Source organism: Cetorhinus maximus, chromosome 30 (genome assembly GCF_964194155.1).
Source record: "Cetorhinus maximus chromosome 30, sCetMax3.hap1.1, whole genome shotgun sequence".
Lineage (NCBI taxonomy): Eukaryota > Metazoa > Chordata > Chondrichthyes > Lamniformes > Cetorhinidae > Cetorhinus > Cetorhinus maximus.
This window is the reverse complement of record NC_135908.1, coordinates 13,009,401-13,021,495: the sequence shown is the minus strand read 5'-3', so window position 1 is coordinate 13,021,495 and position 12,095 is coordinate 13,009,401. Positions and strand designations below refer to the sequence as shown.

At 41.6% G+C, this 12,095-nt stretch overlaps 1 protein-coding gene and 1 long non-coding RNA gene across 2 annotated transcripts in view; both read right to left on the bottom strand.

The window, feature by feature from the left end:
* The window catches only part of LOC144670047 (uncharacterized), a 44,645-nt gene extending 38,134 nt beyond the window's left edge, over positions 1-6,511 (bottom strand). The window contains exons 1-2 of the long non-coding RNA XR_013573813.1: positions 5,639-6,511; positions 587-691 (exon numbers count right to left, since the gene is read on the bottom strand). This is a non-coding gene — a long non-coding RNA (uncharacterized LOC144670047). The remainder of the gene's footprint in view (positions 1-586; positions 692-5,638) is intronic.
* A 4,152-nt stretch (positions 6,512-10,663) lies between these two features.
* Positions 10,664-12,095, bottom strand: part of LOC144669954 (inhibitory synaptic factor 1-like) — a 4,379-nt gene continuing 2,947 nt past the window's right edge. The window contains exon 2 of the mRNA XM_078532234.1: positions 10,664-12,095. This exon is cut by the window's right edge and continues 347 nt beyond it. Within this exon, the coding sequence (XP_078388360.1) occupies positions 11,672-12,095 (424 nt within the window). The 3' untranslated portion in view covers positions 10,664-11,671.

Here is a 12,095-nt window from a genome sequence, read left to right as displayed (position 1 = left end):
TTGGAGACCACAGATCTGAATCCAATGCTAAGGTGGAAATCTATAGTGTGCACCACACCTATTTTGCTTTGTTAAAACTCCCTTGGAAGCTTGTTGAAAAGGATGAAGAATGCCAAAACAATCTACCAAGTTAATCGCAAAAGGTAGTTTTGATGCATTGCTATTGCAATTCGGACTTTAAGCTCCTGATTTGCTCTTGCTTCTATATAGTTTTACATCTGAATAACTACCAATTTTAACCTGAATTAATATCTGCCAGCATGTTTTCCATTGGAGGGAGTAATACCACCAGGTACATGGTGATATTCTGCAATTTCACTGCCTAGGCTAAAAGTAAAAAGGTTCATTATTTCCCAGAGACCTACTGTCCCAGATAGTTTGCACACAAGATCAGGTGTTGATACACAGGAAACATGTGCAAGCCTCTGGAGGCTGTAAAGTGTCATAGGAGACCTTGAATCATAACAGTTGCTTTCTTAGTAGTCCCGATTTTCTAAGTTGTGTGTTCCCACATTTTCACTATCAGTGCAAAACAGGCAGTGTCTCACTCTTCATTAAAAAAACAACCTCAAAGAGGGAAACTCACCACTGGCTTCTCTTGTACAACTTCTAGCAGCTGGTCTTAGAGTTCCATTGTCATAACTCCAGCAGCAGACCATGCACTGACTTTTCTGCTTGGGAATTATGATACCTGAAGAAGAAAAGCAAGGAAATACCTTTTCAAAAATAAGAAATGTTTCTATAAAGAAAGAAACTGTACAATTGTAAGAGTTCAAAATAATTGCAAAATTAGTAAGTTTATTTAACTGTTGATTAAAAAGCACAATAAAACATTGGAAGGTGAGACTTCATTAGAAATTCCTATCAGTCAGTCATTAATCAATACTGGCTGAATGCTATTTGTTATAAATGTGAGGTTTATCAGATTATTATGCTTTGAAGCCGTATCTTTAACTTCAGGTAAAATGATAGGGATCATGTGACCTGTTCTGATGTTTGCCTAACAACAGGCCTGGGTGACATGGCTGTTAAAGGTTAAAGGGAGGCCTGAGTTGTTTGCTGGAAAGGTGTAAGGTATTTGCATTTGGAAACAATGGCAGCAGCATCTGTGTTTGCAATGGTTAGATTGCTTGTCTCCAAAGTCCCAGGAAGGTGTTGACAATGTCAGGTTGTAAACAATGATGCTCTAAGCTGCCCATTTACTTCCAAGGTAAAAGGGAGTTGGAGTGTCAAGGATAGCATTTCTACCTGGATACAAGGCCCATGCAATTCACTTACCATGGAGATGGACTTTGAAAGGGGAAGAATATCTAAGATATCCCTGAAACTCACAGACACAGGCAGACTACCAGGATCCAGGAGAGAGAGAGCAGCAAGAGGCAAAAACTAATGCAGGAGCTCATGCTTGGATTGACAAGACAACATTTGTGAAAGGAGGATGGAAGATTTGCACTAAAGGAGAATCTTCAGAAGAACCCCTCACCAGGGTTAAAAGTTACGAGGCTGGGAAAGGGAAAGAATGAAGTCAATGCTCGGGAACTAAGAATCACTTTGGACTGGCTCTGGGAAAATCAAATATCTACCTAAGTGACAGTGTTAAATATACAGATGAAGTGAATTTTATGGTTATGTTAAAAGTGAAAGGGGAAATGTTCTGTTCTGTAACGTAAAATATAAATTACCTAAAACAATAGTGTTTCGTCAATTGTGCTTTTAGTCTGATTGTTACAGTAAAAGCCTTAAAACGTGAAATCTTGCTGTGACATCCTTTCAGCAATCAACTGGAAGTTTGAATTTTTTTAAGCTGTTGGTCTCTACAGGGACCATAACAGATTGCATTCTCCAGAAAGAATTTAATCAGCTGAAGCATATAAAAGCTTTGCCCCCTCCATTGTGTTTGCTTTCTCCCTGCGTTACAACGCTGACTGTGGGCTGAATTTTTCCATGCCCTTTGGCGATGTACTGGGGGGGCTGGAGGGCTGGCAAAATGGTGCAGAAGGCATTGGGAGGGGAGGTGGACGTCTTCCCACCACCATGGCACATTGCTAGCAGCGGAAATGTTGGCAGCACGACCACCAGCTGGGTGGCGAGTTCAGCTACTTAAAGTGGCCAATTTAGGACTGCTTACTGCCTGCAGAGACATTTTGCCTGTATCAGGAGGGTATGCCCCTCTGTGGGGAGACTGCCAGGTTTCGGGTTCAAGAGAGCCCTCCTTTAGGGGCATCCCATGACCCACGCTGGAGCCCCCTGGCAGCAATGGTGCCGCGGGTGCTCCACGACCAAGACCCCTGATTCCCGAGCATGGGGGTCTGCCTGATTGGCCCTGGCATCCCCTCAACCTAAGTCACCTGTCTTTGGGGGGTGGCACGCCAATAGGGCACCCTCTCCATGGTGTTGCAGCCTCAAGAATGGCCGCTACTAATGGCGCCACTGCTGAGGCTGTTGAGCTATCAGCCCAAGCTGCCTGCCGTCTGATTGATTCGGCAGTTCTTGGACATGAGTCTTTAATTGGACTGTAGCCCCCCCCGGCGGGTGCTTCTTAATTGGCCCCTGGTGGCAATATGCCGCCCCGCGTCCCACACTGGCTGATCCAGGTGAGATGTGCCAATCGAGGTAAGCATTAAGAACCTGCTCTTTTTAGAACTGCTGGTAGGCCAGGAGGAGCAGGAGCCCCTCAAGGAGTCACCGGGCCTCCCTCCAGGAACCCCTGATCCACAATCTCATGATCGTTCTTTGACCGGTTGCTGATACCCGTCCCTACGCACGCCTGGCTGCCCCCAAACACTTACTCCCACCCGCTGGCCTTGCAGTTAATCCAGGCAAGTGTTGGGTGGGAGTCTGCAGATTTCAATGCAGCCCTGCCATCGATATCAGCAGGATCTCCGCCACACCAGCCTTGCCAGGCTCTTCACCCATTACGGGGCCAAGGGCCACACAGCCCCCTCCACCACCCCTTCCCCACTACTCTCCGCACCAGCCCTCCCAACCCCACCCTCCTGTCAATAGAAAGAAATAGACTTTGCATTTACATAGCACTTTTTCATGATCACCTGATGCGTCAAAGTACTTCACAGCCAATGAAATGCTTTTGAAATGTAGTCACTGTTTTAAGGCGGGTACACAGCAGCCAATTTGCACACAGCAAGCTCCCACAAACAGCAATGTGATAATCACTATTTTGTTTGTTTTTGTATATTGACTTAGGGATAAAAATTGGCCAGGGCACTGGGGATAACCCCTCTGCTCTTCTTTGAAATAGTGCCATTGGGTCAGGAGAGAGAAGGGACCTTGGCTTAATGTCTAATCCCAAAGATAGCACCTCCGACAATGCAGCACTCCCCCAGTACTCCATTGTAGTGTCAATCTTGATTTTTGTGCTAAATCCTTAGAGTGGGGCTTGAACTTGGAATGCTCTGATTCAGGGACAAGAGCACTACCAACGGCTGACACTGAGGCATCAATAGAGGTCATAGACTGGTGAGATTTTAACTTAATCAAAACCCATTCACTTAGACCAGAGTTAAAATCGGGCCCTATGAGTACAACAGGTTGTACTGAAATACAAAGCCTCATGTGATCATCTCGCTGTTATTTCGTGGAGGCATTAAGCTGGGTTAAAATGAATAGATTAGCACCTCTGTTGAAATAGTAGAGGGAAATTTCGGGCAAAGATGTCAGGCGTCCATGTGCTAACCTGATACCTGTAGTTTCAGGGCCCTCAATCCTAACTTTGAGAAGAATGCATTTTATTGACAGCGATTAATGACATGAATGGCTGCTGAGGTATTAACACTTTGAGCAAGGGAGAAGTAAGCTGCAACAACTCCAAGTATCTTGGGAATAGTACTGCAGTAACAAACACACAGGGGTTCACCCTGGCAGTAGTAGTATTTGGGTTCGAGCATATGGACCATCCCTCACATACCCAGCTTCATTAACTTCTATATAACTCAATATCGGACAAGTTGAATAACAGGTGCTTGATGCAATAATGTTCGTTTAGCGCGATGAATTTCTAACCCATGGCGCTACGCTGTCTAAATGAGTAACAGGCCAGAACTGATAGCTGCAAGGGGAAAGTCTCCGTAAAAGCACTTTCATAGCTCTAACAGTTTTTAACAGCCAGTCTGCCATGGATTCAACTTGATGAATAATATATTTGATCGCCAAATCACTTCTTGTTATCATTCAACCACAGAAAATTCTATCCAAGTGCCAATTTAATTTCCAGACTAATAACCGTTCATTTAGTAACCCCTCAACCTAAATGACTAAAGGTAAATATTTCACATTATGACAAGTCAACGAGCCCTTCTGCAGAACAGAATGGTTTAAAATTCTTATAATGTAGCCTTGCGGAGTGGGTAATAAAACTAGAATTTAACAAGAATTCCCTTAACCTTTATGAAAGAATTACAGGCTTACAATTGTCTTATAATGTATATCATAGTCCTAAAATGTGACATTATTTACAATTAATAAAATTAGCAGCTTGCAAGAGACAATTGTAATATCTCATGGTACAATAATCAATCTATCCACCGCAAGGGAAATCATATAAAGCAGATCATTTGTGATGTTAACCATAGCTCAGACTCTTGCAAATGATTTATAATTTTGTAGGTTCACATCCTGCTCTAGGCTAACACTCCCCAGTGCAGAAAGTGAGAGAGTGCTGCACTGTCGGAGGTGCTGTCCTTTGGATGAGATGTTAAGCTAAGAGGTCGTCTGCCCTCTCAGGTGAACATAAAATGATCCTGTGACATTATTCAAAGAAGAGGAGGGGAGTTCTCCCTGGTGTCACGGTCAATGTTTATCTCTCAAACATCATCACAAGAAAGGTCGCTCTCTCATTATCTGTGGGAACTTGCTGTGCAGCAATTGAATGCCTCACAATCATACATTGGAATACTGACTACAGTTCAAACATACAATATTAGCTGTAAAGTGCGATGGAATGTCCTGAGGTCATAGAATATCTGAATTTTTCTCAGTGTTACTCTGGTGAGGTGTTAAGCTGTTCGACACCATTAGATGAGTTCCTCAGCTAAAGTAAAAGGAACATTTCAGACAAATATGTCAAGTGTGTACCTGTGGTGTAAGAGCCTTAAATCTTAATGATCTTTCTTTGGCGCTTAACTTCTGAGGAATTAAGGCGCCATGATGCATAACTTCCTTTTTGTGTCACATTTATCACGTACCCCCTGCCTCACCTGATAATATCCACTGACATTGTCAAGAACTGAGTTTCAGCCATGCTCCATGCATTATATGGTTAATATACCACACCCATTCAGCCAGATAGTTCAAAATCACGCAGATGTTACCAGGTGTGAGATTGCTTTCAATGGCATCTGCAACAAGTGCTCGAGCACAGCCACGTCAAATTCCTCCACGTGTTTTATTAGTATCATTGAAGAATATGATACAAATTAAAAGCTAGTGCCTTTGATGTAAATGTCACTGAGAGCAATTTGACCCCTATACAGGCACGATTCTGAACATTCAAACAATAAGATTTAATAACAAACTCACCAGCTGTCAGAATTTTTAAAGTACTCGGTGTTAATATTAGGCTGCTGTATTGTTTTAAGAAGACTTAATATGGAAACACATATTATAATTAGAAATTACTCACCTGCATAAATATTTTTATTCAGCTGAATGGATCTCTAAGTATGATAAATATAATGAAAAACATAAGGTAATTAATTAACATTTAATAACAGGCAATGTGAGTTTGTCACACCTGTTGCATTCATTTTAAAAATAAAGCATAACCGGGAAAACAGATGTATTAATGTGCCTTGAACAAATTGTGTCCACTGTATTTTCCAATCTAAATGATTAGCTCGTGCTCATATGGACAGTTGATTGTGCTGTGATTAAAAAAAGTTAATCTGTATCATAGATGGAAGTATAGCTCCTCTAATAACCAGTGCTGCTGGAGTGGCTTCCACACTCCAGCGGCTTGGGTGCTGAAATAAGTGACAGAATAAATTATACTCACCCAAATCTTGCTACGATGAGGCATCTTGCAGAGTATACCACTAGTTAAACGTCTTCCCTCACCTTCCAGCTGGAAATTTTGTTTGCCCCATAACTTGCAGGGAGATTGAGCTGGTAAAGGTGCAGGAGAGCAACAATGGCATCTGATACCTCAGTGAATGGCAGGGTCCAACATTCTACCTCCGTGCAACCAGTGGGGTTGAAGGATTGAGAAAGGAAGAGAAGTACTGGAGGAGGAGGCTGAACCAGAGTCAACTCATGTACAGTGAGGGAAATAAAGAGAGGGGAAGAAAAATCAGATTAAGAGAAGGAACAAAAGGCAGAAGGGAAATGTAATAAAACTATTCAAAATTTTATGTTTAAAATCTTGAAGAAGAATTTACCGCCTGAAAGAATGAGGTTCAAATTAGATATCAGAGATTGATTAGCATGGCAGTAACAATTATCACTTTGTTAAAAGCGTACTTAAGCTGTTCAGTATGAGACTCAACTTTCTGCAGCAAGTTTAATGGCCAATTAATGTGTAATTCCAGTAACTTCCTAAAAATAATGGGCAAGTTGAGAGCAAGATGTCACTTCTGAGACAGACAGTGGAGTGGCATAAATCGAACAGAAAGTGCTGGAGATTTACAACTTACAATGCATCTTTCAATCCCCTGAACGTGCAGGACACTTTGCACATTAAATATAATGTGCATCATTCACGCACCATTATTTTTCCGGGAAGCTTTGGGTCAGCGTTCACTGATCAGCCCTCTGGATTAATGGACCTGCACTGTAACTGTAATCCCCTCCGCCTTCCACACTCACTCCCCATGCAATCTACCTGCCCACGTGAGGTCCACTATCCCATGCTGCATGATAAACAGCGACCAAAGGCTTCCAAAGTGCTTATTAAACCTGAATCAAGAAAGAAAACCCAGCGCTCCATCCCCAATACCTACCGTCTCCACGGCATACCAAAATTTGTACAAAGAAACTTGAAAGTATTATTTTTAAAATTACTTATCTCTGAAAGATCCAGGCGGGGAATTTGCTCTCCAGTGTGCCACGGGAACCCAATGTAAAATCATTTATACCCAGGCACCGATTTGCAAATCAGTATGGAAGTTAATCATTTTCATTATTAAATAGCATTGATGCACTGGGGGAAGTTATCATGAATCACCATTACCGAAGGAGTTCAGTATTAGGACCACTGATGCTTTTGATATACAGTAATGACTTGGACTTGAGGGGAAAGGGTGCAATCATGAAATTTGCGGACCATAACAAAATTCGTGAGTGCAGTAACAGTGAGGAAGATAGCAATAGACTCTAAGAGGACACAGGTGGAATGGGCAGACACATGGAAGGTCAAACCTGACCCAGAAAAGTGTGAGCTGATACATTTGTTAGGAGGAATGAGGGGACCAACACATGCTAAACGACAACATTTTAAAGGAGGTTCAGGAACAGAGAGACCTGGGGGGAAGTTTGTGCACAAGCCTTTGAAGATGGTAGGTAAACAAAGCAATTAATAAAGCCTGGAAAATCCTGGACTTTATAAATAGAGGGACATAGAGCATAGAAGGCAGTCATGCTAAACTTAGATAAAACACGAATTTGACCCCAGCAGGAGTATTGTGTACAATTCTGGGCACCACATTTTTTAGGAAAGAGGTGAAGGCTTTGGAGAGGGTATGAAAAAGATTTACTGGAATGGTTCCAGGAATGAGGAACTACAATTAGGTGGATAGATTGCAGAGGCTGTCCTTAGTGCAGATAAGGCTTAAGAGGAGATTTGATAGAGGTGTTCAAAATCATGAAGGGTTTAGACAGTGTAAATAAAAGAGGAACTGTTTTCAATGGCGGATGGGTCGACAACCAGAGGGCACAGATTTAAGCTGATTTGCAAAAGAACCAGAGGTCACATGAGGAGGTTCTTTTTTAAGCACCAAATGGTTAGGATTTGGAATACACGCCCTATTAGGATGGTGGATAGTGATTCAATAATAACCTTCAGGAGGTAATTTTATAACTGTGTGATAGAGAAAATAAATGCAGGAATATGGGGAAAGATCGAGGGAGTGGGACTAACCGGATTGCTCTTTGTAAGAGCAGGTGCAGACTTGATGGGCAAAATGGCCACATTCTAGACTGTACAATTCTATGATTCTTTAAGCTCAGCTAAAGCTTCCTATCTTTTTCATATCAGGAAGCGAATCTTGCACCGGCACCATTCCCGTCTTACTGATATCACATCTGTCTAAAGCAACAGCCTAGTGTTTTAATTAGCTCAAGTTTCCTTATTTCAAAATGGAACCTGCTATATCGTCACAGAACTATAAACTGTTAGCAGACATATCGAGGGTGGTTCCGGAGGTAATCACCCGCTATGGTTAACCAAACCGAGAGTGCAAGGCGTTTAAAACAGTACAAGATATCACATCACCCCTTCATCTGTTCAATGGGAAATGTATCATTTAATGTCTATGTACTTGCTGGTGTCTCTCAGTCTTCTTCTGTCTCCGCTTTATGCTTCATGACAGCTGGACAAAGGGAGCCTGGAGCAGAAATTTTATATAGAAACCCCATTTCAGTGACGTCGCAATGACATGAATTGGGCCAGCTGCCACAATGCCTCTCGCCAAGTCATATTACTGGCGAGCAAAACAGATTTTCGTAAATTCTCCACAGAATATTTCCAGCCCCCAGTCAGCAGTTTTAAAATCATAAAACATGGAGCAAGCTAGCACTGAGAGATATCAATAAGTGTACAGAAGCCATGTAAATGCAGACCTGAATGACAACGCAAAATGGATACATTTCATCTTTAAGAATGACTTGGCATTTTTTTTGGCAGATCCTGACATTATAGCGCATCTTACTCCTGAACTACTTGCAGATTTCAATACCTTCAATTTTCATTCAAAACACGGACAGCACCCTTTGTCCTAATTATTGGACACAACTTAATCTGAACGCACCATCAGAAAATTTCATATCAGATGGTAACACTGTCCTGCACCCATTGGCAACAAAAAAATCTTACTTAGGAAGAAAATCCACTGACTTTATACACAATGGCGCAAACCTCTTAAGTGAATTTGAAATTCTGATCCAATTGAAGACACCAGGAGATTTTAATAAGGAGCAAATCCCATCATTGCTGTTCTAATTCATTTAGAGTCAGCCAATATTTTCTATAATCAAATTCTTAGTGGCTCATAACTGGCATCAGCAATCCCATTGTTTGTTTCTGTTGCTGAAAAGAGGGACATGTTGCTGAAGCTTTCTGTCTTGTGCTCACCAGGACAAATGCAAGAATGTCAAATTTCTAACAAATGCAAGAATGCCAGATTTCAAACAATCACAGCAATTTACACTACAGGAGAAAAGGATGCTGACCGGTTGGCAAGTCGACTCTGGTTGGCCGAAGTGTTGGCATGGAGAAAGCAACAGGTTCCCAAACTCTCAGGTAATTCAAAAAAGGTACAAGGCTTGAACATATTCCTTTTGTTTGCAGAGAATAAGTCCCTGTGTACAAATGTCTATCACTTCTAGCAAGTGTATATGAGTCAATTTGCAAGCTCCACTGATTCTCTTAAATTGGTTGTCAGTGCCGCTATTAGCACACTCAGGATTGTTCAGCAAGTGTTGTCCAATCACAGAATCACACCTAACAGTAGATGTTTTGTTTTCATTGCCTTTTCTTGGGTGGACAAAATGCAAATGGGGCTCATTTACATTTGTAGAGTGCTGTGAACTTCCTCCAGAACGAAACACATAGTAGATCTTTTCTCTTAAGAGAAAGAACCAGAGAGTGGGACACATAACAAGGCCACGATTGTGCAAAACCCAATGCATATGAACACCCGGTTGCGATATTTCACATGCGCAAAATGCTATTCCATTCACCATGGGCACAACGCTCTTCACCCAATCCTTAAACAAATTCTGGAAAACACAATCTAATGCTGACAGACATATACACTCCTTCACAGCTATGAATGTTGGTTGGCTCACACAAGTAATCATGATCCTCTAAATATCAAAATCAACAAAACACCTTTGAAAAATATGAATCATTGGCATTGTACCTTTAAAATATATATTGTTGAAACATGCCTGTCATACAGACAAATATTTCTGCCATACTTCTAATACAAAAAGGTTTCTTCCTGGTTTCAAAGAAAAATGATATATATATATAGTACTGATCAGATATTATGGTCTGAAATAGACAGGCTAGGTGAGACTCAGCTCCCCCCTCAGCAGTAGAACACTTTTAAAAAATTAATTCTTGGGATGTGGGTTTTGCTGGCTGGGTCAGCATTTATTGACCACCCCTAGTCACCCTTGCTACAGGTTACAAAGTACATGATTCTGTCCATATACAACAGTACATTACCCGACTGACTCAAAAATACCATGGGAAGGTTCTTTAGTGTGAACGCATGTTACTGGCACCAAGCTTACTAAAGTTGATACACATTTCCGATGCTGGGAGACTATTATTTTCAGGCAGCTTATCCTTCTTGCCTTTAAGTTAATCATCATTCGCTGTGTGACAATTATTGCACTGCTGGCTGAGTTACATGTTATATAAAACCTTATCGCATGTTTTTTTTTTACTTTAAATTAACCTTGAAACTCAAGATATATTAGATAAAGTAGACACTAATTTATTGCATCAAATGAGTCAATGTTTTGCATTAAACAAACCATACAGTATGACTTACAAATCAAACATGTAAACTTTCCTTCAAACAGGCTGCTTCACAGTGTCTTTCAAAAAAAAAATAGCTTGTAGGAACAAAATACTCTGACTTGATTTAAACCACTGCTCTGTCCTTTATCTGATATGTAAAACGGTAACATTACAGACTGTCGCTTTTGTACCAGTTAGGGCAATCTCCAAGTACACTTCAATCTAGAGTTAGATAGCACTCAATGGGTTAAATCTCCCACTGAATATTATGGAAGCATTTTATGCACAATTTTTTTTTTAAATCCTAAGGTTTAGATTTTTCAGTTCATTCAAATATTCATTTAAAGAATGGTGCACCAGTTTTTTTAATTCTCTCCATTCATTTGTGGTTCTATCTAGTGCCACTTGAGTGATGTCACATCATCTGAAATGGGTTAATGGTCCAGTAAAAGTGCCAAAATACTCTGGGCTGAAAGGATTTAGAACAGACATCAGCAGCTGGAAATTCTTTTTTCAAATTCAACAAAAAAAAAATGAACCAATTAAATTGGGACATATTTAATTGTTTTGGAAATTTAAAAAAAAAGAGTAATGAAAATCATTATCAACTGTAGGACATTTCCAGGAGAAGCAGAGCACAGAGACAGAAAGGCTTGTTTGGAAGCACGCTCTATTTACAGGCACAGTACTCAGGCAAGATTAAATACTGCGACTTAAGACAAAAATAAAAGCCTCCTACAATCTTGAAGGTACCAGGTAAAATAAAGCTAAAAAAAAAGTAGATTCGTAAAGTGCTTTTTTTATGCAGTCAATGGGGTGCAAAATTTTGGAATCTACCTTTTCTTGTAAAACATTTTTTTTTTAAATATATTTTATTGAAAATCCCTGAGCCTCATGATGCTAATAGGTAGTCAAGCAAGTTTCCCATTTGGGGTGGGAGGAGGTTGGGGCGGGGGGGGAAGGGGGAGGCTACTTTGCCACCTCTTTGTTTGAGTTCTGTTGTGTCTTGGAGGACCCATATGACAGAAGTGTCTGAGTGCTTTTGTGGGACACGGTCTGTGTGCTGTTATTCCTCATGATTTTTTTCCTGCTGGAGGGGTTGCCTTTGGCTGTCACTGCGGGCTGCTGGCAGTGGGGACGTGGCTTGGGGATGGGTGGTGGTGAGGGTGACGTCTTAGGTGCCACACCGCCGGCCCTCTCCTGACTGGCACCGATGGCCGTGGCTGCACTCGACAGGACCGCGTCCGCTGGCTGCTCCCGGTCATCATCATCATCATCGTCATCGCAGCACAGTGCATGATACAGGACCTTGTCACTGAAGCGCACTCTCTCCCTGGTGCCCGTGGTCCTCGGGGGTGTCTTGTGGCTGGGGGCACTGCTAATCGTCTCCTCG